At 44.1% G+C, this 25,941-nt stretch overlaps 1 protein-coding gene across 11 annotated transcripts in view; it reads right to left on the bottom strand.

The window, feature by feature from the left end:
• Positions 1-25,941, bottom strand: part of SEMA6D (semaphorin 6D) — a 517,967-nt gene continuing 492,026 nt past the window's right edge. For 4 of the 11 annotated variants that reach the window (XM_074366063.1, XM_074366062.1, XM_045524189.2 and 1 more), the window contains 18 exons: positions 14,289-14,451; positions 13,778-13,889; positions 13,166-13,226; positions 12,983-13,045; positions 12,775-12,876; positions 12,447-12,537; positions 11,899-12,018; positions 11,116-11,204; positions 10,189-10,406; positions 9,944-10,075; positions 9,477-9,632; positions 9,214-9,387; positions 8,275-8,415; positions 8,102-8,179; positions 7,598-7,659; positions 7,168-7,224; positions 5,493-5,660; positions 1-3,720 (listed from right to left, as the gene is read on the bottom strand). In XM_074366063.1, coding sequence (XP_074222164.1) covers positions 2,432-3,720; positions 5,493-5,660; positions 7,168-7,224; positions 7,598-7,659; positions 8,102-8,179; positions 8,275-8,415; positions 9,214-9,387; positions 9,477-9,632; positions 9,944-10,075; positions 10,189-10,406; positions 11,116-11,204; positions 11,899-12,018; positions 12,447-12,537; positions 12,775-12,876; positions 12,983-13,045; positions 13,166-13,226; positions 13,778-13,889; positions 14,289-14,397 — 3,222 coding nt within the window. In that variant the 5' untranslated portion in view covers positions 14,398-14,451 and the 3' untranslated portion in view covers positions 1-2,431. Of the gene's footprint in view, positions 3,721-5,492; positions 5,661-7,167; positions 7,225-7,597; positions 7,660-8,101; positions 8,180-8,274; positions 8,416-9,213; positions 9,388-9,476; positions 9,633-9,943; positions 10,076-10,188; positions 10,407-11,115; positions 11,205-11,898; positions 12,019-12,446; positions 12,538-12,774; positions 12,877-12,982; positions 13,046-13,165; positions 13,227-13,777; positions 13,890-14,288; positions 14,452-19,961; positions 21,826-22,971; positions 23,027-25,941 lie in introns of those variants that run through there. The other 7 variants (XM_074366064.1, XM_074366065.1, XM_045524190.2 and 4 more) reach the window with 7 other exon arrangements.

Below are 25,941 nucleotides of genomic sequence, written 5' to 3'. Positions count from 1 at the left end.
TGATTTGTATATTTTATTTCGACTTTACATGCGGTGTTAAAAACCCAAAGTACATATTATTTACACATCCGCAACACAAGTTTACAAGATAGCTATACAGGTTAAAGCACTCTATAAAACAGTATAGAGCCACTTCACTTTAGGGTTACTTTTTATGCCGTACCATTAAAAAAGATACAATCTGTGTTTACCTTTGCACAAATGGATAAAGCATTTAAAAATTAAATTAACAGGATAGAGACTAGATCTTATGTTAGAAATTTCAACATAAATACCGATAGAACTCACATTACAAACTACAAGGCAGCACAATGTTACAAAATGTTATCCGGGTTCACACAGAATTACTGTTCCATTTTCCGCACGCCGGGATTAATAGTGTAAGGTGAATTCAAACACGTTTGTCGGCGGTGGACTGAGTAGTGTTTATCGTTGGTTGGTTTAATTTATTATTAATCTGTAAGAGTTTAGTTTCAAAGCTGAAGTGTTTCAAGGATGGAACTTTTAGCTTTTGAGCTTCCAGCGATCTCAGGGGATCACGTTGTTTATAAAACAATATTCTCAAAGGAAAAGAATTAACTGCTTCAGGATTCTACATTCTGTATCAAAAATGCTCTGGTCTTCGGCAACCCATCCTCCCCCAAGTAATATATATCATCAGCGTTGTCACAGGAAATCAGGTGAACTTATTTGTCTGACTAGGTCAGGAACATTCCTCTGCCTTGATACTGTCTAGATGAGGTTCAGTAAACTGTGGTGTGCAGCATATTAACCGAAACGGTCATCTGGGTTGCACGTCATCCACTCTAAGTGGCTTCTGCAAAACTACGAATAAATGACTCCGTGTGGTTTCTGCAGGTGTCACATTACCTGAGAAACCTCATTTGACTTCACATTATCACTGTTTCATCCTTAGGAAAAGCAGGAGTGGAATGTTTACCATGGCAAAGGATGTAATGCGGCTATCTGGGTGGGTTGTTTGACAATTAATTGTTCTAGGTTGCTTTTAGGAGTTTTTAAAAGTCTTTTCAGGTGCTGGTTGAAAAACATTTACAACTGGCACTCAGTAAATGATGTGCTCTACTGGAAACACTTGACGTATTTGAGTATTTCTATCATTCTCGTGAATAAGGCACAAAATGCACAGATTCAGGTAAACGCACATGTAGTATTTACACTATACTGTCATTACCTGCATGACTTAGGAGAAAATTCTCACAGCACACAACATAGACAACATGATTGCACCACTGTTAGGTTTCCATAGACTGTTTCTAAGCCAATTACATCCCTCTCACATTCCCTTCTTTCGTCTTTTGTTTTGTATGTGTGTGTGTGTGTGTGTGTGTGTGTATGTGTGTGTGTGTGTGTGTGTTTAATCTCGGGGGTAGGAGGAGTTAAAGGGAGACGAATTTTACGGCACGGGAGGAACCAATCAAAATCAAACCTTGTTAGTGTGTCCAAGGTTAAACAGAGTGATTCAGGCTTGGATTCACAGTGGACAGGTATGCTCTACTACTGAACACAAGATACCTCTTAACAAATCTATCCCCGTAAGCTGGCAAGACTGCAATGGAAGTTTTAATGAGGAGCAGCACAAAATGACTTAGAACGCTTACATTCTGGCATTGGGTAACACGTAAGTCAGGTTAATCATTTTCATGGTCAAATCAACCTCGGTTTTCTTTCCTTTTCAAAGCTGAACCCAATGGACTGCTGTGGGAAGAAGTTATTGTCTCTTGTTCAGTCATGCGCAATGTAAACGACTCCACAGCACGGAAAGATGCAACGGGCACCTGAACAAATCCTAGTGGGGACAGAATGCACACGCACACGCACACGCACTCGCACGCACACGCAACACAGTTCATTGGTGGCATGAAAAAAAAAATGCCACGCGTGAAAAAAAATGCTACAGTTTGGGTCAAAGACTGAATTTTTAGCAAATTGTTTGGTAATCTACAAGTTCATTTCTTTGAGACATTACCATTTTTTTTTTTGACATTTGTGCAAGAGGCAAGGTGAATGCATACATATTAAAATGTTCACATTGAATGGGAAGACCACGCATCACGGCAGTCTAAGTTGAACCCATTTTCAAGTATTTGCTCACAGACAGATTCTTCCGAGCCCGGTATCAGCTCTTCAGACTGGTTACAGGTAGCCCCTGGGAGCCACACATCTCTTTAGCTTCAAACAAAAGAAATGGAATGACCAGCACCTTCCTTTGTTTCCAGGCAAGTACACAGAAGCCTTGCTGCAGTAGCTACACATGGCAAGTTCTGATGCTGCCAAAGTTAGAACGAGTTTCTTTGGCCACTTGGTTCTCTGAAAATACAAGCGAGTCTCTTGTATTAAGGTACCCTTACAACCTCATCCTCTCAACATCGCGAACAGGATAAAGCCACGTGGGGAAGAGCACACTTGAGGCCTAGTAAGTGTATTTGTTCAGTGGTCTGACAGATGTGGTTTGAGGGACAAAGGAAGGCTTTGGTGGCACATCAGGTTTTAAGGACGGTGTCCTCTTTAGTCCCGTCCTAGGAAGGGTGCCATTACTGGTGTAGCTGCTCTGTCTGGAGAGGGGAGGCTGCAGAGGGACACTCACCGGGGTTCCCTGAATGTAGTCCACCTTCGCCCCTGTGGGGGTGGCCATGTACCCTCCACGGTTCATACTGGGCTGTCTAGATAACAAAACACCATTTGGTGAGGTTAAGTTTTTAGGCATAGCAGATATAGAATGCCTCTGGGAGGAATTTTTGTGATAACCCCTTTGTCTTTCCAGAGAAGTCATCGGGACTCCAGGAGAGGTGGGGACGTCGACTCGCTTGGTTGGGCTATTTCTGGGGAGCGTGGAGGGAGGAGAGTAGAGCGATGCCTCGCGGTTGGGGACCTTGGGCGGGACCTCAGACAGCGGTCCCACGGGATCCAACATGAGGGTCTGGTGGGCCATTTGGATGTCTCCCATGATGGCTTTGGGATTACTATTTGGGTCATTGAGATGCTTCAAGAGGTCGTTGAGGGTATTTCTGGAATCCACCGAGCGCCGGTGATCTCTTTTACTGGATGACTTTGTAAGAGGGTGGTCAGTGTTTTGAAGCTTCTTTTCAGCTTTGTGAGCATTGGAGTTTGAGAAAGATGTGTTGTAGTCATGGGTTGCGTTAGGAAGAACAATGGCACTGGGGATATGCCCGTGACTTAGTGGGGAGTGCGGTGGAGGACTAGAAGGGAAAAACTGGGGGGTTTCTTTCCTGGAAGCCCCATGACTGTGGGCCTTGTCTGAGTGGCTCTTCATGGCCTGCAGGGGCTTCTGGTGAAGCACAGGTGTAGACTCAGGTGTGGGGAGAGCAGCCAGCTCAGGAGGTTGGCCTCGATGGTCCATCACCATGGATTTCGTATCTCCATTGGGTGGCAGCTCTTTCCGACTGGTCAGCAGGTTACTGTACAATTTGGGAGAGTCGATATTCTGTTGATATTCCTTGACTGGGCTGTCAAAGAGACCATTCAGCTTGGCGAAACTCCCACTGGAGTCCGTGCACGACTGGGCAGATTCGGCATCCTTATGGATCTTCCTGTTTTTCCGAACAAACATGTCACGATAGCAGTACACAGCCACCCCTGCAATGAATGCACCCAAGACAAAAGCTGCAAAGACACAGGTGATGAGGACGTTCATGTGGACCATCTGGTTGGACTCTCCCGATTGGACTTCCCATCGTACACCTGCAACAGACACACAGGAGAAGAGTCTGAGTGAGGGGCTTCTTTGAAACCACATTAGCCAGCAAATGGCTTTCACGGAGCCAGCGCTACCTTCATGAGCTCCATATGCTTAGCTTGGAGGGTGAGGTGGACTCTAAAATTTCATTTTTTTTTCTTTAATCCCAACAGGATCCCCAGAGACATTTATGAGTGCTGCCAATGCCGGGATAACCCTAACCTTCCATCGGTCTGTATTGGTCTTTCCCCCTCTAATTGCTCTGGAATAGTTGTTACATAACATTCAAAATCTTAAGAGTTTCTACCTAAAAATTAGAGAGTAGGTATTTTCTAAGTGGCCCATTTTAAACTCATGAAATGTTTTTTTTCTCATGACTTTCTCTTAATTCATAAATCAGGATTTTTTAAGGGCAGCTGCAGGGATTAGGGAAATGTATAAACTGGCATAAATCTATAGTTTGCTAAAATAATTATGCTAACACAATTATTACGCTATCTAATTAGAATAAAAACACATCATTTGTTCATAAACCAAAAGCAGCTGCCTGGTCACTGTTAGCTACAAATGCAGACTTTCACGTTGCTTTTATTTATTTACTTTTTATTCCATCTTGGAGTGAAGCACTCTTGAATTAACTGCTACAAAAGAAATCCAGACAGTTGAAGGAAATATACTATATATTAGAGTTAAGTAATATTACCCAATTGTCTTGCGATACTTAAGAAATATTTAAATTAGACTAGAAGAAAAAGAGTGAATTAGTTTGTAATTATTGGGATTTTTAACGCAACCACAGACATCCAGATGTTAGTTTAAGAGGTCTCCAAGTCTGTTACATGCTATAAACACAGCTATCCCAGAATAAAGTGAGTTAGAGTGATCTGAAGATTCTGTTGCTTTAGGTTAGTACTAAGGCCTTCGAAAATTAGTCGTTTATAATCAGTATTGAGGGCTAAGGAATTCAGTGGCACTGTGAACGGCAAAGAAAGAAAAGTAGAACAAAAGGGAATTACTGAAGAAAATCAAAGAGAAAGAATGATTACAAAATTGTTTACAATGAAAACATAATGAAACCAAAATCAACAGAAAGATGTAAATCATAAATGACAATGCACTGCTACAAAAACTGAGTGGAAACCTGATACCACAGTTTAGTAAGCACTAAAGAATAGATTTTTTTTTTCCAGACTAATATATCTAATAAGCTAATGCAACAGGCAGCTATTTGGTAACGGCTTCTATTATGGGCTGAAAATGATAGTTACGGACAAGCACTCTGTTACGTTTTATTGCTTGCGGCATTCAAACAGCTTAGGGCCTTGCATATACTCTGCGGATTGCATTTGCAAACTGCAGCTAAACAAAGGGCTGGGAAAGGCTCCTAGACAAAACATCCAACATCAGAGTATTTGCAGTTACTGAGCTTTGTTTTTGGATGTTGCTGGGGTGACCCTCGGCAATCTCCGACAGCCAGCAGAGTCCAGCTTCTTCAGACAGAAACCAACGCAGATAAGATTGTCTGAGTGGCTGTTTCCACAAACCTTTCTTTAACAGCGCTCCCCCTCTTCCGCCTGTTAAGGGACGCGTTCTGGAACCACAGAGAACCGGAGTGACCGCGGCCAGTGCAGGTGGCGGTAAGAACAGCGGCGGCTCCGTCTGGGTTCCCCTCTGGAGAAACCTAAGCCCGGATGCTCCCCAAGCCCGGATGCTCCCCAGAGATATGAGGAATCAGGTTTCCACTCAGTGAGAGATGAGTCCCCTGGCGAGGCCTTACCCTTTGGGATACCTGATAAAGGATCAGTAAAATCAGAAGTGTTTGGGTCATCTTGAACTACAAATTTCCGGGAGCTGGTCAGTTTGGGTCTCCAGGTATCAATCACTTTAGGTGTAATTTCTGGGATACTTGCCATTGCGGTAACAGAAGATGAAGAAACCTCCATGTCTGTGGTGGCAAACAAATGTTTATTAACGTGGGTCGTGCTGGCAGATTTTTTTTTCCTGACTGGTCTATTGTATTTCTCAGTAAAGTTTAAGCAAAGTTTAGGAGAAAGCCTGTTCTAGGATTTCATAAAAACACATCCGAGGAGATTACACCAAATCCCTTCCTTGCAAGGGAAAAATAAAAAACTAAAAATTAACCCTAAAGACGTATTAAGCAGATTGCAAAATTAAAGCCACTCAGAATACTCCTATACGAAGCCTCTGTGCTGATTCATAACACTCAAGGAAGAGGCGATATGAATCCCAAAGACTAACTGCTATTCTCTCAACCTTTGGGGGGACAACATCATTTCATTTCTTCTTGTGTATATCTTTAAAAGCATTTTCGTAGATGGTTGGGAACCGTATATCCATCACTGGGGCACGTATACTGTAACTTCATCAGAAAACAGCTGGTTAAGTCTGTATAAACACTTGATTTTGGGACCTGACAAAGAGGCTGTCCTGCTTGGCCACAGACCTCCCGTCCATCTGTAGATTATCGAGTGCACGGAGGCTCACCGTCCATGGGAAAGCACTGAAGCAGGGAGGAGCCTTGTCCGTGCCTTCCAAAATGCCCGGGGAGTTTCTTCCAAAGAGTTAGCAGCAACTCATGCAAAAGAAATGGCATTTACAAGCTGAATAAGGATGTTCTGATACCTCAGATCTGCCATCCTTTTCTCTGCTCTGAGGAATGAAACTGCTGGCGAGTTTTAGAACCAGCAATAGGATCGGGAGTCACTTAACCCCTTAGTGTATCTGTAACTGATTTCCGCTGAGGAGATTTTTCCCTCAAAATGTAAGCATATGATTTCAGACGAAAACTCTAGAGAACACCCCACCCCCAACTGAGACTGGTGCAACGGTCACAGACGAAGACCCCAAAACAGATAAAGACAAGAGGGGCACAGAGAGCCCAGTGAACATCTTAATACATCAGAAACCACCTTCATTCGATGGGCGCCTTTATTACACCACGGAGACCACAACATTCAAAGATTCCCCAGATTACCACAAACCATTCAAAAACGCTCTCTCGAATTGATAAATACACATTTTAGGGAAATGTGTATTTGTTTACTCGGTCTTAGGAAAGGGGAGGGGAGAAGGGGAAAATAATGAAATTCTGCCATCCATTAAATATAGATGGCCAGAGGGAGCATTCACGATGCACAGGGGTGAGAGAGAAGGAAGCTCGGGTGGACGTGCGTGCAGCTGGAATGCAGCCTAGGTTAATCCGTTTGATTTTTCTTAAAGGATGTGCCTTGGTCAATGATGGATTGTTGACATGCTACACAGGGGTGAAGTGCTGAGTAAGAAAAAGTCTTTGGGACCATCAGTGGGGTTATGAGTCAAAGCACAAAAATGAAAGGCCGCCAAACTGCGCAAAAGGAGGGGAGAAGGGGCTGAAAATGCTGAACTGAAGGAAAGAAAAGGTTGTTAATTCAAAAAAATGAAAAAAAACTAACCAGATGTTGGACCGCCAAATATTTTGTAATCTGGTGTAGTTGAAGTAGGCAAAATTTCTAAAAGAATTAAAGGAACAAGGAATCAGTAAAAAGTAACCAAAAGAAAGGAAAAATTTACGAATTCCAATTAACTCAAAAAGTCAAAAGAAAAGACTGCAAATTAAAAGGTTAACCTACTGGTTAGACTACCTTTCTCTAGATTTCCTACCAAATTGTAAATGGTGAAGGAAAAAAACAAAAACAAAAAAAGTAAGATTCTTCTCTAATTAGAATCTCCTTGACCAAACAGCTCAGCTTTTGCGAAGTTTAAGTTAAGTGCTAGGTGGTATGTGTCCTGAATCATTATAAAAGGCTGGTTGTCAAATAATGTTCACACGTGCAAATGTGGTCCAAAAGAAGCACCAAGAGGAAAAGGAAGGCTTGCTCTTACCGTGGCAGTCCCCTAGATGGGCCGTGTTGCCATATTCTGTGTCCTGTTCAAATCCTCCAGCGCTGTGGTTATGGAAAGCAAAGAAGTCTTCGGTTAACAGCCTTCATAGGAACACAAGTGACAACCAGAGCAGAGCCAAGAACACAGACGGATTAGTAAGAATGAGCAGACAGAGGAAAACGGACATTTCAACCTAGTTTGCTAAAGTGAGTATTTCTGCTAAACATTTGGTAACTAGAACGTTTAAGAGAGGAGAAAAGAATTGTTTTTTCTCGCCACCCATTTTCCCCAGGTATTCCACTCCACTGTCTGTTACAATCTCCCTGCCTCTCACAGCTCCAGATTTTTTTTCCTTCCCCCAAAGAAAAAGAAAGAAAAAGAAAGATAAGAAAAGAAGAGAAGCAGTGTTATTGGAAATTTTTTAAAATTTCTAGCTTTCGAGTCCCTGGAGAAGACAGAGCACCTCTGGAGAAAATCTTAGCTAATGTGACAAAGTGTACTTACAGCATCCCTGGGGTCACTCGGCCACAGGCCCCCTGGCTTAGCCAGCCACAGTACGGGTCTCGAGATGCGATACAAGTCCTGTGTAAAACCAAACAGAAAGTAACTTGGATTTTCTCATCATCAAAGGTCAAGATGCCATAAGACTCCGGGTAAGTAGAGAAACATCGGCTTACTTTTTACACGATCCGTAACGCTCACAGCGGCTGAGGGGAATGCGGATAACACAGCTAGAGAACGCCACATATAAAGCATGGTGATCTTTATCCAACTGTAATGAGATGACCTTTCTGTCCTCCTCATTCTCAGCACTGCACCTATATTGTGGGAGACATTTTCAAGACAGATGTTGAGTAAATCAAAAGCTGTATGAGCTACATGAGGCAAGTGAGGTTTGGTTTTTGCAATTACTGAGAGCTGGGGACGTGTTGAGGAATACTCTCAGTAGCAAAGCAGGCAAGTACGTAGTTTGGGAAGTAATAATTGTGTGATTCATCTTTGGGTGCTCTGCATGGCTGGTTACATTTCAGGCTGGACAAAGGGTTTTTTAAAGACCGGCTTCTCATTCTGATGATTGAAGGGAATTGCATTTGTGAAGAGCATGTCAGACTACAGGGAAGAAAAAGGATAATGTTTTAATGCATTTAAATCTTCTGCTGCCAGGTATTTCTGGATCTCCCCTTAGTCTCCTTTGCTCCATTTCTCTCATCTATTTCTTGTTTGTTTTAATGGTCCACATAATCTTTTCTATCAGTGGCTGGAAGAATTATGGTGTGTGTGTGTGCATGTGCGCTTGCAACCAATTGTCTGCTGCATGTAGCATCTTGAAATATATCTGCAAGGTAAGAAGCTTGGTGCTCAAATAGTCTCATTTTCCATCCGTGAAAAGCAAGGGCTGAATTATTTTTAAACTCGTCACTGTCCACACTCTACGCCCTAGCGGACTCAGGAAAACAAAACCCCCAAGTTTTATTTCAGTGAGAAAAACAAAACAAAACAAAACACTAATATGCCCACTGGCAGCAGACCACTGCTAATTTAAAGGGCTGGAAGGAAAGAAGCAGATGAAACACCCGCTGGAAGTACTGGAAAGCGTTCTCGTCACAGACACCTACTTTGCATGGTTGTACGCCTCAATCTCTTCCAGTAGTACGCTGTCATTCAGAGAGAAAGGACTGGTCTTTGCCAAAACTTTAAGTACCACACCAGCTTCCGAGCCAACAAAGATGACTGTGTAGTTCTGGTGGGGTCCGGCCGCATGGTCCACGGCGATGGCCGTCAGTCTGTACCTGCGGAGGAGCGAGCCGGGTCAGAGCGGGGCCGCCGGCAAGGGAAGGTGCTGCATGCGGGGAGGGCCCTTGTTTCCGCCCGGTCTCACCGGATCCGCGTCTTCGTGAACCAGGGCTCGTCGGCAATGGGAGGGACGGCGGAGTCCATCAGGGGGTGGGATTTGATGAAGGATAGCGTTTCATCTGGGAAATCGATGGAGGTTTTATAAGCTTCGGCAAGACCATGCTTTGCACAGCAGCCAGGCCTGAAAGGAAAAAGTGAGGGTTATTTTTTCCCCTCTCTCACAAATAATACTTAAGAAATAAATGTCCATTCCGGAAGAAGAGGCCGAGAGAGGAAGGAGAGTGAGCTGAACCGGAGGAGCAATGCTCCCTCCCAGAACTCGGCAGGCTCTCGCCTGCAGGCTCTCAGGGTGACGTGCACTGGGCTTCCTGTCTGCAGTGCTGCAGGGGACCCCCTCCTGGCGTGGGAGGCTGGCCCAGCTGCCCTCTGAGGATGCTTCCACTGACCAGAGCTTTTTGTTAAAGACGAAAGTCCTTTTCGTGTTTTTCCTACCTTGGCTTTGGTACTTTGTCCTCAGGGACTGCTGTCCAAACAGAGTCCGGAGTTTTCTGTTCCTTGAACCGTCCTTTGAATACTTTTTCAATGTCATCCATGCTAAATGCACAGACTGCAGAACCAGGAATGCTGAAAAGGAGGAACAGTATCAGGTGACTGGGGCGGGGGGTGTAGGGAGCTGCTCTGGGTTCCCACAAGCAAGGCCCGGGACGCCTTGGGAAGCACCAGGCACCTGCTCTCACCTGTTGAGCTGCGTGGTGAACACCCCGACCACAGTGGGGACACCATTGATTTGTATTATGTCTGTAATAGACTGCAGGACGTCAAAGTAGAAAAATGAATCTCCGGGCACAGAACAGTTAAGCCGAGCCTTCAGGAAGGAAGTCCAGTGTTTCTCCAGGACCCGCTGGGAGCCACCCATGTCATTTTTACATATGCGGGCCACACGGGAATATACAGCCTGCCCAGGGGACAAAAGGAAAACAATGGGTTTATGAGCATGGAGGAGGGATGGGGGAAAAAAGCTGCCAGTTAAAAGAGGGATGTAAATGCTAAAGATAGACATGGTCCCAAAGACTCCGGCAGCCTTCTCTTTAGGGACCTATATAGTAAGAACGTAAACTAGATTCACCTGTGAGAAAAGAAGGGCCATTTTCTGGTCCTGCCAAACCAGATCCCTAAGAAGTGAGCTCTGGAAGCGCCTGGCTGAGCGGAAACCCTTCCCGTACTTTGCTTCCCACATTGTTAAGGAAATGCACCGTCCTTACACCTGGCAGAGAAGGCTCTGCAATATTTTAGCATCTTGCGGGCTTTTACTGAAATTGAACAGGGCCCCTACTCTCCATCCTGCCTTTGGCACCAGGAAAGAATAGCTGTCAGCAGATTTCTAAAGAACTAAAGCAGCAGCCATAGCTCAAGGGAGCCCACAGAACATTCTCTGTAGTAACGGGGAAAAAAAAAAAAGGAAACCTTCTCAAGGCCCAAGGCTGCTGTTCCCACTCTGGCCACTGTTCAGGTATTTTCCAGCAATTATTCTCATGATGAGCGACTCCCCTCTCTGCACTTGGCCCTCAGTGCACTGAGTGCTGGAAAACACGCACAGACGCTACCCAAATGGGCTCCCGTCCACGCAGTCCAGGCGACAACACAGGTCCAGCACATATACTTGCCTTGCCTAAGTTGTTATGTTCTACAGCAATTTCCCGAAAGAAGAAATAGACGTAGTTTCCATACTCTATGGCATGAAGAAAGTGTGGCTCTGAAAGAAAAAATGGAAAACAAACTGGTTCCTAAAGGAAAATGCAATTAGCATCAGACCCCAACGGCCAGGCATGACTGACAGATGTCGCACGGTTCCATCCAGACTGACGAGAGCGCCGCTATGCCCTCGAATTTGCGGAGCCCTGGTATGGGGGTGCTGATGCTTCCGGGAACCCAGAGTCTTTAATGTTAGCTAATGGACTGGAAAAAGCCTGCAGGGAACTGAACTACAGCAAAGGTCTTTGTTTCAACAGATTTATTCATTAACCTATTTAACTAGGGGAGGAAACCTCTTATGTTGAAAATACAAAATCTTGATTTCTAGACTCCAAAGACCAGAACGACTCTGCAGATACGGATGAACGATTCCCAGGGTTAACTCTCCAGGTAGGTAGATGGGAGTGGGTGAGAAGTGTGTGTGCGGTGACAGGCAAACTGGCACACAGAATTGAGATTTTTTTTTTTTGGAGGTCACCTAGGATAAAAGCCTGGATGAAGCCACTTTCCTGACATGGCTAACGCCCTCCTCATTCCCCATTAAAGCTCCCGTCCACAACCAGGAGAGCTCACGACCACTTGGCTCTAGATGAACAACATACAGTCATGCACTGAACCTCGATGCCCAGGGCCCCTGTGCCCACTCGGCCATCCCACCACCCGGGGGATCCCACAGCACTGCTCTGCAAAGGTACCTTTGATCCATTTGGAATCGTATTTTATGGTACGAAGGGCAGATCCATCGCCCATGCTTCGATAGATAACAGCATCACTGGCCAAGAAATCAGCCACTGTGGCAGAATACAGCTTCCCGTCTGAAACCAAGGTTATAATTTAGGTGAAATGGCCATAATTACCCTGTGGCGTGTCCCGCTGTGTTATGTGTCATACCCTTTGGAGTGCGTTCACCTATGTTATTGCTAGATACACAAATAAGTCTAAACCCGGGGCCTGTAATCAACCTGCAGGATTATCCAAGTTTACAGAAGAGGGACTGGAGCATCAGAAAGTTAAGCAACTTATTCAGGGTCACTGGCTTCGTTAACAACAGAGCCCAGTGTCGGAATACTCCTGATATGCTCACTGAATTCTTCTTTCTTGAAACTTTGTTCATAGCTTTTAGTCTTTGGAAACACCCCTTTCAATACAGCTATCCTACTTATGAGCTTTTTTCTTCCTTTAAATCCCTTTTGCACCTTCAGGGTCATTAATCATTTATATTCATTACAATAAAGAATCTTACCAGCAAAAAGGGCAACATTGGTTTGTCTGGCATCAAACGGGCATCTTGCCAGCCCACTAATTTCTTCCCCATCGTACTCTAAGGTATTCAACTACAAAAGAAAAATAAATAGCTGGTGTCACATCTGTTCAATGTACCTGTTTGAAGGCAGAACTGCTTTATTTGTACTGAAATTCTGTGGGAAGAGTTTTGTCTGTATTCTTCCATAGCATTAGGGGCAAAACAAATCACTAGGTTTATAGCAGAAAGGATTCGACGCTAACAGCATACCAGTAAAGGAAGAAACGTTGATTTTTAAAAAAAGGCACATCATATAAAATGTACTTACCCGATAGTATCTACACATGGGATTAAATGCATTGGTGCCACAAACAAAAACCATCTCATCGTTTCTTGGAACAAACACTTTAATAAAGTTGTGGCATTCGTCCTAAAGAAAGTAACAGACATTCACATTAGCCATTCCATATGCTCACACTGAGGGCTCAAGCCCCCAGAAAGACTCAATCTAGCAGGCACCTGTCTGTTTCACTTACTTTATGCTTGCCTTTCATAGCACAGTTTTCTCGATCCTGCTGTCTTGACCTCCATGTCAGTTTCTGCAGAAATCAAGCAAAACCAAACTCAGCATTTTAAAGGTGAACATTGTTTTGAGGGGACAGGGACATTATCCAAGTTCTGAGGGGATGCAAATAAATTTTCCAGCTACACTTGCTCACCTTGTTTGGTATTACTTCTGTTTTGGGGATTTCATCTAAGTTTACTGTATAAACTTGATCCCTGTTGGAAACAAAGCAGTAAGTCATATCAGGTGAATCCATAAAAATGTTAAGCTGCTTCTTATTTTTACAGATCTGCCTTTATTGTGTTTTGGAGATCATTTGGATTTTCTCTGTCTCCAACAAAGTCAACAAAGAGTACTTTTTCATTAGTGAGATGCTTTTATATATCACTGTGGTTAGGGAGCAAAGAAAGCTCTTCTCTTCAGACATGGGTCAAACGGCTACGTGGTATTGGCATAGACATACTTCTAATATTTGCTTGAATCCGAGTTAAAAAAGAATAAAGAAAGATTCTATTTTTTCTCCTGCTGCTTTAGGAATAAAGAACGGTGTATGATTTCTTGATGGCAGTAACAAAATAGCACCACTGAAGGCTTTTGCTGTATTTTGCTCCTGGTGCACAACACTGATTCTTCTCGGGGCATATTTTTGGCTACTTGCAATTTTTGATCACAATCGCGTATTAGTTTTTCATGAACTAGACACATTAATGCAAGTGCCACAAGAGAAAAGAATTTTAATCTAATAAACCAACGAGAGGAAAATTACCTGCCAGCAATATAAAGTGTGTCTTGAATTTTCAGCATCAGCTGAAAGTCCAGCCTGTGCTGTGATTCATTGCCTGAAGGGCGTCCTCTAAAAACCGGATATTGCCTTGAATCTGCAAGTAGAAATGGGCTACACCATCAGTCAGGATTACGGAGCTGAAGAATCGATAGACAGCATTGATTAGCTGTATATACTAGTTGTAGAAGGGCTTTAACTAAATTCCTCTCTCCAGGTCTTGAATATGAATGAATGAAAGACAGTGAATGTCAGCAAATGGTCTTTCTCTTTTAACGGAAAATATTTAGCCGATATATGGGTTGCTTTAGAAAAGCACCTAACTAAACTGCCCCATTTTCTCCAAACACTCGGAAATGATTATGGGCAAATTAGTATGCAAAACATTGTAAAGACATAAAACTCGCTCTCGCTTTCTTTCTAAAAATGAATATGCTTAGAAAATCAAAACCCAAAAAGCTTCTCAGCAAAGGAGAATGCTCTTTAGATTACTTACAGTGATAGTCGACAGTATGAAGAGGCTCATCGTCTTCAGGAAAGCTGACTGCCCTCAGCTGGGGAACCATCAGAAGCAGCATGTAGGCACAGAGCAGGAAAAGCCTCATGGTGGGCCGAGGTGAAGTCAGAGCAGCCCCTCCTCAGAAATCCCCCTGCGCTACCTGGAAAACAGAAACAGGTTGGAAAGATCTCCACGCTGTGATGAAAACTGTTTTGTCATTTGTAATCGGCTCCACTTTCCCCACCGGTGCTCTCCAGGCACCCCCCTCCACCAGAAAGATGGTGGTGGTGGAGGAGGTGCGTCTGAAAACGCAGGCAAAAGATGGCACCACGCCAGGTCTGATGATAGCAACTGGTGAGCATATCGAAGGTTTAGGCCAACGTGCAAGAGTTTTTGAGGTAACCACCTACATCATCTCGGCAAAATCACCAGAACCACAAACAGAAATGCTGGCTGCTGACTTGGCAAGAAGCTGGACAAAGTCGGGATTAGAATTTTAATTGAACTCCAATCTGCTTCCCTTCCCCCATCCCTGAAAAGCATCCAGCTTGTCTCTGCGCCCCTATAAAATGCCCAAGCTGCCTTGCAAACATCCAGGGAGAGGACAAGCCGGTTGCCCCTCAACACCCTCCGAAGGCATTGCCAAATTCCCAGCTTTATGCAAGCCCTACCCCTACATTCTTAAGTAGAACCCTTTCCTAAGCTTAGAAAGAACAATGGGGAAGTAATGACACAAATGACCTTGAAGCAGGGTGAAAGAGAATTAAATGAAATGGTTTCAGGGATCAATCAATCAAGCCAAGCAGGGCAGGGAGGACGCAGCACAGCTGACACCGGACCACGAGGGAGGTCTACATTTTTACACCAAACCATTTGGACACAAACCAATACGCTAAGTACGCCTGTCCTCTTAGCTTTATTAAGCTTTAGAGCCGTAGGGGGCCACAGGGACCATCTAGTCCAACCCTCTCATTTTTTAGATGAGAAAACGAAGGGCTGGAAAAATTAAGGGCCTCACTGAATTGCATCGAGCGATTCAGGGCAAGTCGAAGTCGAGACTCGCATCACCTGAGTCCCCATCCAGGCCTTTTTCATCAAATTAGATAATGAAATTAAATGACTGGCTTTTTTTTCTTCCCTTAGAAAATACAGCATTATTAAAAAAAAAATCTCTTGAGGGTAATGAATATACTCATTATCTTTACTGAAGTGATGTTTCACAGTTGTACGCATATGGTAAATTTTATCAAGCTGTACATTTATATATGTGTAGTATATTGTACGTCAATATCTCAACAAAGCTCATAGCATGAATTGTACAATATTAGCTGTTATTTTTAACATAAAATCTTTAAATGTTATTACTTTAGTAAAAAAAATAAATTAAGGTCCTGCTGGGCCAATGGGATGGGTATTTTTGTGAAGCTGTAAAAGCTCCACTTTGCAACTGTATCACCCCTTCCTCAACCAAAACTGTCACTTGTAGCTACTGTACTGAATGGTAAAACATTTAGCTTTATCCTCAGCCTCATAAATCTAAGAACTTTAGGGAAGGTCATGGGAATCCCTTCAAATCCTGGGGGAGCCCAACTACTCAGCAAGGTACTTACTATGCCCCTTTTATCTTCTTAATGTCAAACACACGTGTATTCTATGCAACACTCAACATTCGTCTAACTAAAGTAGAAGCCAGGTACGTATATGTGAGATTAAGAATTCTAATTTTGCAAAAAGAGAGAAAAATATTGCAAGGCAATTTTTCTTAATGGACGATTCATCCAGCAGTAAGTGAACACATTTAAAATGCCCTGCAAAAAAAGTGTGGTAGAAGGGACCTGCGGCAGCACCATTCTGCGCTCTAGTTCAGAGTGCGGACGTTGGCAGCCATCTGACTTGGGCTGGAATGCAACCCCACCACTTACTAGCTAAGTGACCCGGGGAAAATTCTTCAATCTCTCTTAACTTTAGTTTCTTTATTTATAATATATGGATAATACCACCTTCTCCTCAGGGTGAAAAAGAACTAAATGCCTAGCACATACACATTTTGAGCAAAGTTAATCCTCCTCACCCATTTTCTATTAGTAGGACACCATGCATATGGCCAAGTTGACCTTAAGAATATGAGCAAGGTCTGGGGAAAAGATGTCCTAAAATAGTAAAGCTGTTTGGCCAGTATTTTTTCACAAGCGGATAGTTAAAATACTAAAGGGTTCATTTTAGAATCAATTTTACAACTTGAGCCCATTTATCAAACTCGGAAAAGAACGTAAAAAACCACCACCCACAACCATGCCATCCTAACCCAACCACCACGATGATTTGGTTCCAGTCTTCCTGCCACATGCACGTATTTTCGATCTTGACAAGGTGATTACTTTTCATCTATTGCTTCTCCTAAAGCAGCATTTTTCTGTCCTGCCCTTCCACAGTGTTTTGCCATTTATAAAGACCCTAGAAAGTTGAAGCAACATCAAAATACAAAATGTTGCCCTAATATTAACATCTGCTATGACATCAATCCCAAACTTTACCCTCTGGCTGGAAAGTTACTGGATGTGTCTGCTGGGTGGCAGGGAGAAAAATCAGAAACACCAATTAATCCTAAAGAAACACAGAAATATCTGCAGGAAAACAGGAAGACAGTTCTGTGAATCTTTCTCCACTGGGACAGGTAACTAAATGGTTTATATCATCTGGGCAGAGCCCTGATGCCCCAGACAGCAAGGCAGGGAGGGGCCCTCGCCAGGAAGTGTCTTTCACAGCTGTGCTTCCAGCATTGAGACTGAAGATGGAATCACTGCTGACTCACTGGCAAGCAGCAAGCTGCAGGCTGAGCTATCATTTCCTATAACTCATTCATCTGACACTGCAGAACGCACTTTCTCCCTATACTCCACCCCCTTACCAATCGCAACCTCCAAAAATAAAACCCCACCACTAATTGCTTCCTGTCACTGCATAAAGCTTTATTGAAAAAAAAAAAAAAACTTTCAGATTTGCCATAGAAATCATAGATGGAAGTATTTAATGTAATATATGTATCAAAGTAGAGCTGAGTGGGGGAGGGAAGAATCTGGAAATACGTGAGAAAAATGTACCAGGAAGGAGATTTACTTGCATGTCAAGCCCTTCCGACTACTCAGTCCTCACTTTATTTAAGGAACTATCTCAGGATCCCAGGGCTCAGTGAAATCATCAAACCAGTTACGTGGGATGAAAACAAGACAAGAGGCATGATAAAATGCTGGCAAAGAACCCAGATCTTGAGGTTAGAAAGATCTGGAGTTCAAACTTACTTGTGCCATTTACTTCCTGGCTCTGGAACCTTGTTTAAGGCAACTTAACCTCTTTAAGCCTCAGTTTCCTCAAATGTAAGATAGGAAAATTACCTGTACTACCTCATAGGCTCTTCTGAGGATTAAATGAGCTCATCTACACAAAACAACTAACACAGAACCTGGTCCGTGGTAAATCTCTAGTGAAGTTTAGTGAATATTATCACGACTACTATTGTTAACAGCTTCCTGGGCAAAAGGGCAAAAAAAAAAAAATGTTTATTCTTTCATTTTGTACAACTATTTGTAAAGCTGTTATGTGCATCACCATAACAATAATAGTGTTCTCAGAGGATAAGATGCAGCTTCACAGACACAGCTGCCTCCAAGGAGGGGGAGGGACCCGCCTTCCAAACGTATAAACTGACAGTGAAGAACGTGCCTCTATGAAGTTACTGCTTCCAGTGAGAGAGCAGGGGTACCTGAGTAAGTATGTATTTTGGAATTTTTTATATGGATTTCTCCCATACATTCCTGATTTTAATCTTAACTATAATGAGGAAAGCTCTTAAGAGGAGTTCAGAGCTGTCAAGACAGCCAGGGCTTGAGTGACTGGGTTTAGGAGAAAAGGGAGGTACAAGGAAATGCGCATTACGGGATTTGCTAATTCTCTGGAGCTGTATAAAGAGGAAAGTGTAGCTATAAAGAAAAGCCAGATTTTTGGCAGTTTCATTTAAGACCCACCAAGAAGGAGGGGCCCCAGTAAATATCCAAAGCCTCTCATTTGGACCTCCTAAAATCCATGCCTTAGAGGACAGGGCTTCAGCGGTAGTCCAAGTCTTACAAAAACCTCCAGCTTGATCTCCAATAAACTAAGTCTGAACTGGGTGGACGTAAAATCCTCCCACTCTAGCTACTTACAGAAAAGGTAAGGTGAGTCCTCTCTAGAAGAAAATAATCATCCAGAGACCATCTTTTTTATATATAAAATGCTCAACATTCAAATAGCAATTACTAGACATTCCGAGAACTAAGACTAAGAGAGAAAAAAGACAACAGAAGTAGACCCACAGGAAACCCAGTTATGAGAATTCTCAGGTAGAGGTTTAGAAAATAACTGTTTAATTTGTCCCAGAGGAAAGGTGACAAGATGGAGAATTTCACCAGAGAACTGGAACCTACTGAAAAAGAATTAAACGGAAATTCTACATCTAAAAAAACCAACTACAACCAGCACTGTTCAACTGTGGGCATGCTAAGCTTCTCTGCTAGCGGTGCCCACTCCCAAACTCAGTTAAGTTTAAACAAACTTCGGGTACGCTCTATAAATTTTTACTGTATAAGTACTATCCATCAAAACCTCTCTCATCTAAAAAAAAGGTGACATATATTTTATGTAAATAATTCCATAAGTCTTTAAAAGATATTAAGTTCCTAATTCCTTGATATAATACCATGAAAATAAAAAAAAGCGATAGAGCAAACTCTCTTTTAAACATACATATAAATTTAAATTACAAATCAAATCAATTTTCAAGTGATAGTAGTACTATAACCAAGGATGATCTGGAATATAATACTAGGAAAGCTGTTAATATGATTTACCACATCAGTAGGTCAAAAAAGGCACAACACAGCAAGGAGAGAGGAGAGTCAGAGGCCAAGCACTGGATGTTGAAGACAAAGCGTCTGGCTTGGAAATATGGCTTTTCTTTGTGTCTTGTGACTTTAATTAAGCAATCAGTCTAACTTCTCTGTGCTTCAGTTCTCTCATTGTAAAATGGATATACTAACAGTGTCTCCTTTATGGGATTGTTACGAGAAATCAATGTCAACATTTGTAAGATTGTTTACACCACCGCTTGGTGTTTAGTTAAGCCCTACACAAGTAGTTGTTAAATAAAACAAAACCTAACCATCATCTCTCTAAATGCTGATGATAAAATCTATCATCATTCCCTGTTAAAAACTTTTGGCAAACTGAATAGCAGGGTATTTCCTTAATACCGTAAAGGATATTTATTCCAGACTGACAACTAACATCACTGCACTGAGACAGTAAAGGGACAAATACAGAAAAGAGAGAGGCTAGAATAATCCTGTGGTGTTGAATTGGAGGTATCGGTGTGAATTAATGTGTTTTAACAAATAGATTGCTCAATATGAAAAAAAAAAAAAAAGTGTAAAAGCTCCTATGATCCCAGATTCTTCTCCAGCCACCACCGAGCTCTTTCCTTCCATTCAGACACTGACAAAAAGTTCCCCAGCCTCACTGCTGTCATCTCCTCACCTCCCACCCATTCTTCTACTTCCTCACTTCTAGTTCCCTCAATAGTGCCTTTCAGTAAAAACACTGATGGCCCCCAGGTAGCTACATGCAATGGATACTTACCAGTCCTGTCTCGTGTGATCACTCAGTATCTTTAGACACAGCTGACAGTTCACAGCTTTTTAAAGCACTGCGGTTCCTTGCCTTCTCCTCTGCCACATTCTTCTGACTTTTTACCTACCTTTCTGTCTGCCCCTTGTTTGTCTTCCACTCAATTTCTGGATGAAGCAAGAACGAAATTTTCAGAATATAAACCCCATCATAGAATCTCATAATCCTGCAGGAACTTCCTATTACCCTTAGGAGAAAGCCCAGATCTTTGAAATGGGGCATTAAGGCTCTTCCTGATCTGAGTCCTGCCTCCCTCTCCAGTCTTATCCTGAGCCTCCTTCCACCTTCACTTCTGCATCTGCCACCCTGGCTCTGTTTTGGCTCCGGGATGTATGAGACCACCTACTGCCACCAAGCCTTTGCTCCTCCTTTCCCTCTGGATGGCCCTGCTTGTCTCCCATCCTTGGCCTAGTTAAGTCCTCCTAATTTTTCAAAGCCTGAAGAAGATTCTTCTCAGTCCCTTGGCACAGGCATGTCTCCCAGTTGTCAATACTTGACACAACTGTGAATAAATTGTAAATGAAGGAAGAAGCAACAGAACTAACCATGTGCCCTGAGTCACCACAAGCTCTGCTAAATCTCTCAGGGCAAGATTTAGCATTTTGGACTCCTGATTTTTTTTTTTTTCCAACTGAGGTACAGTCAGTTACAATGTGTCAATTTCTAGTACACAGCATAGTGTTTCGTCCATACATATATATAGATATATTCGTTTTCACATTCTTTTTCACCATAGGTTACTACAAGATACTGAATATAGTTCCCTGTGCTATACAGAAGAAATCTGGGTTTTTATCTATTTTTATATATAGTAGTTAACATTTGCAAATCTCAAACTCCCAAATTTATCCCTTCCCACCCCCTCCTGTCTGATTTAGATTTATTTACTACTGTTCAACAAACAACAACAGAGGGCAGCAGACCCAGGGAGGATGGGCACCCTAGGCTCTGCACCCAAAGGGCATTCATTCTTCTAGCTGAAGAGTGCCTTGAACTCCGGGGGAGAAGAGGGTGGAGCTGCAGCTGCACCCTCAGGGGCACTGCTCGCTCTCCAGGCTATGAAACTCCAGGGGGCGTTGTTCGCACCGCAGCCGGTGAGAGCGACGACCCGTGGAGCTACAGGAGTTACCGGCCTACGTCCTGACAGCCCCATATGACAAAACAGAACAGGAGTAAGGGGTTTAAGCAGATGAAACGAGAGCAAAGAGAAGTAAGCTAATTGCTATTCCTTGGAGTCTACCAAGACCCAAAGGGTTGTAAATGAAGGTCAACTGCAAAACAGAAGTTTATATTTATATAGCATTCACGTGTCTAGGTTCTAGGCAGTGCATTCTGTGTAGGACTATGGATTTTAATCCTTGCTCAGCATCAATATTTAACCAGAATGGTATGACAACCAGGCTGACAGCACAAGCGCTGGAGTATGAGAAGGTAAGAAGAAGGGACGATGCACCACCGCTAAATGCACACAGAGTCCAGGAGACCTCTAAGCAGAGTAGGGGCAGGGCCCTTAGGGAGCTGCCTACATCCCAGCTCCCTAAGTGACTCTTGGCTGATGGAGTCTCGGGAGAGCATCAGTCTCTCATTTACCGACTCTCCACTGCTACTCCACAGCGCCCCCACCCAGTCCTCTCCTGCACACCACCCCGGGGACCTGGCATCGCGTGTGAACAAATACACCCTCCCTTACTCGGGCCAGGAAGAAGTACCTGAAGAGCCCTTGACTCTGAGACCCTTCTTCCTGCTGGGAACTTGGGTGCCCAGGTGAGAGGAGGAGGTTTCCAGCACCAGTTTTTTAATGACACTTTATAATTAACCACCCAAAACATTGCCCCTTAGCACGTTGAGGAAATGACAAAGCAGCTCTCTGACTCAGACAGCAGAAGCCCTGCTGACACGCCAGAATCTGGATGGATGTGCATTCGGACGGAGCAGGGAAGAGCCAGTCTGGAGGAATGGGAGCTTGGAACCAAAAGGAACGTATCAGGGAGACTTCTTCCACTGACACTGGCCGCAGGAGAGGAAAGGGACCAGGCACTGGGAGATCTGGGGTCACGGGCTTGCTGTGTGACCGCGGACAGGTCACTTCGCTTTTTGGGCTTGAGTTTCTTCGTGATTCAAAGGGAGGTAAATTAAAAGGGCAGGAGCACTTTTTCTCAGAGTCCATGAGCTCCTTCTGAGGGCTGGAGGGCAGGCCCCTCCTTCCCTGTCTACTTGGGTGAGCGTCCTGCCGTTATGCTCATGGCTCCGCGTGCTCTTCCCCTCCGCATTCCAGCATCTCAAGCGGCTCCCATCACAACAGCATTTCCCCGACCCCAAGGCTGCCTCTGTTATCTGCCTCCCACCCTCTTCTCCACTAAATTTCTTCAAAGAGAGGTCTGAACCCACTGTCTCCATTTTCTCATTTTATTAAATATTTAACCCACTTCAGTCTGACTTCAGCCCTTGCCCATCCATCACCTTATTGTCAAATCCAACTCAATCCTCATTTTAAGTCTTCCTTCATCTCTCTGAAGCATTCAGTTGTGTTGGTCCCCTCCACCAGATCCTGAAACTCTGCCTTTGGCTTTCAAAGTTATCTCCTCACCTCTCTAGCTATGCCTTTTCAGCAACTTTCCCAAATTTGTCCGAACATGCCCACCCTTAAGTGTGGTTCTTCTTGGTTCCATCCTGGCTATTTGGAGATTCACCCACATTACACCCACCTTCTTCATCACTACCAGTTAACTGATGGAATCCCAACCCCACGTGTCTGGCAGAGACCACACTCATCAGCTTCAGATCCTGTGGTCTGACTCTCTTGCTGGGTATTTTGACTCGTAAAATATAGGCAACTTAAATTTGCAAGGTGCAGACCTGAATGTCAGATACTTCGCGTTGACCTGTACTCCTGCTAACTTCCTTACAGAGGGAGGCTCTGAGCTCCGAGTGCCTGGGTTCAAATTCGTGCACTGTCACTTACCAGCCATGTGACCTGGGCGTGTTACTTCACCTCTCAGAGTCTCAAGTTTTCATGCCTAAAATGAAGATAATTTAGTACTAATATTACAAGGCTTCAGTGGAACAATCTATATACAGCATGTAGCTAAAGCCTTCGCACCTGGTAAGGATCCAACAACTCTAACAATTACTGATGTTTTTCATACCTGCTCAGTCTCTGAAGCCTTAAACCTGGGAGCCACCCTCGGTCTCTTCACCTCCCATCCTGTTTCCAACCTGTCAGCACATCCTGTTGATTCTCTCTTCTCGTTGCTCTAAGAACCCACTCTAACCCAGCTCCTGCCCTCCTCGACTTCTAGCTTATTCTCCACAAGGCCACCAAGATCATCTTTCCAAAGCACAGATAGTATCATGTTGCTTCCTCGTCTAAAGACAATTTTATGGCTCCCGAAGGTCTATGTGATAAAGTCCAAGTTCATTTCCAAGATGTACGAGATCCTCCACAATCTGATTCTCGCCAGCTTCTCTGCTTCGGCTACCAACGCTCCCCAAACTTGATCCCAAGGCAGTGTCTTCTACACACACTGTCCTCTCTCAAATGCCCGCCCTGGAAATTGTCTACTCACCAGCCCAAAGCGTCCCTGGCCTTTGCCCCTTTCCTAGTCTTCCCACTAGCCCAAGTCCCTCTCCTCTGGCCACTCTGTTCCTCTCGGGACAACTAATCGTGCTGTGACACTGCACAAATACTTCTATTACAGAACTTACCACTTCCTCATAATATTACTTATTTTCACATTTTCCCTATCGAACTGGGCTGCTTGAGAAAGAGAGCACGTCTTACTCATCCTCTGTGTCCCTTGCATCAGGCACGTAGGAGGTCCTCAGGCGGTATTTAATGAACAGAGGAAGAAGTAAATCAGCGGAGGCTGTACACATGACGGACTCTGCCGCGGCACGGGTTCCACATCTTACACACCCCTCCACCATCGCCCCAAACACCTCGAGCCTTGGGTCTCCCATTTTCCTCCTATAACATTAGCAGCCAACCCTCATCAGCCCCACGAGTTCCCAGGTGCTCCAAAACCAAGAGGTTCTTAACGAATGGTGACAGATGCCTCTTTTCACACCTTCCCGTCATTAACAGACAGCTCTTGGATCCTGGCGGGATGAGCAACACAGGCCAAAGGAGGAGGTGATTTCTCACACCCTGCTACTGAAATTTCCCCCTCATTCTGCAGCTCTCCCAGCACAAGGAAGAGAAAGCAGAGCTGTTCTTGAGATTAAAGAGCAGGGCATATGGAACTAGCAGAGAACAAAGTCTATTTGACTCCCCACTAACCAACACACAAAAATAAATTAAAAACCAGCCTGCCTAGTGGCTGGCTGCTGCTGGAGATTCTGCAATGGGCAATTCTTTCCTTTGGCTTATGGCCTCTTTTCCAGTTATAAAGTACGGGGTGCTAGAGCGGAACATAAGCCAGAAATCAGTATGAATACATTTATAAGGTCTTTCCTTGGGGCTAGATCCTGATAGAAGAGAAAAGATAGAAAGGTGGCGGGAGACACCGTGGAAGGCAGAACAGGGCGCACTGCAGGGGCGGACGCCTGTTGTGTTCTTTATTCATGCCTTGCTTTAATAATCAGTTGTCTCCCGAAAAGTTGGGTCAGTTTTGTTGATTTTAATTATATTTTACATGCATGAGGAAAGCTGGCTATTTAAAGAAGTTTGCTGAAAATTAAAGCAGCTCTTATGCAAAGTTTTCACTTGAAGTCTGGATTTTCTTAAAGCAAAGCACACCAATAGCTCCATCAGTTATGCTCCTGGTTAAATATTAATAATTCAAAAAGGAATTGCACTAAAAAGGAATTGAGCAGGAAGGGACAGAAAACAGGATCTAACCTGTCTCTGCCAAACTCTAAGCAAATCTGAACAGGAATCCCAGAATTCGACCTCTGATCAGAACCACGGAGTCTGGGGAGCATAATTGTAGTGACAACTTGCCTGCAAGTTTTTGCCTGTCCATCCTAACCCAAATCGGGGAGCATTTCAAAGCTAAATTGTCCTAGAAACAATCTTCATTTAAAGTGAGAATAACTCAAGAAACTAAGGAGAGGGTGAGCCCCGTATCTGGGCAGAGAGAATCTGCCATCCAGGCAGCGGACAAAACACATCAGCTTCCTAAGAGATCAAGACGAGGACTAGCTTTGTGGGAATATAAAACATGGGAACCGTCCACAATTGAAAAAGAAAAAAGAGAGAGAGAGAGAAAGCAGAAGGCTGAACACAATGGTGCGTCCTTCTTTCAGGGAGGACCCCAGGGCTTTCAAGGCGAACCAGCGACAAGAGGCATTAAAAGCCTCTCCTTTGTCACCTCTTCTGCACGCGTGGTCCCATCCAGGCCTGCTGCTCCCCTTCGTCCTCCAGGGAAGGACCATTCTAGATAAAGAAAGGGCTCAGGGTTCCCAGGGATGACTGAGATGCCAGAAGACTCAGCCTGCCTTTGGAACATTGGCGCGTTCTACCGGCTGACCTGCTGGGGCTGCCACATGGCCTGCGCGTGACATTCTGTTCAGAATAATAGGGCCTGGGTCCATGCCTGGTTCTGCTCTCCCGGCTGGGATGACAGACGTAGAGCATGTGTGTGCTGATTTTCCTGATTTGTCTGATGCCACCACGATGAAGCCATAGGTTTCAACATCCTCCATGGTGCCTTTTTTAGGTTTTCAAGAACGTTAACAATACCCAGGCAGGCAGGGACCGAGGATGGGCTATCTCTGTGATTCTTGGGAGAGAATGAGGAGGTAAATTAAGGGACTTCAGGTCCAGGTGCGGTGCAGCTGGTGCAGAACCCGGATGTCATCAGAGTCCAGTGATCACTGTGTCCCATCACTGCCCACGACAGGAATTCGCTCTCTGTGAAGAAGCTCCTGTCCTCATTGTGGAGCCCGCTGGCACTCTCTGAAGCTGCTCTGCAGTTCATGAAAACCCCCA

Source organism: Camelus bactrianus, chromosome 6 (genome assembly GCF_048773025.1).
Source record: "Camelus bactrianus isolate YW-2024 breed Bactrian camel chromosome 6, ASM4877302v1, whole genome shotgun sequence".
In the NCBI taxonomy this organism is placed as follows: Eukaryota; Metazoa; Chordata; class Mammalia; order Artiodactyla; family Camelidae; genus Camelus; species Camelus bactrianus.
The sequence above is the reverse complement of the archived record's forward strand: the minus strand, read 5'-3'. Positions and strand labels throughout refer to the sequence as shown.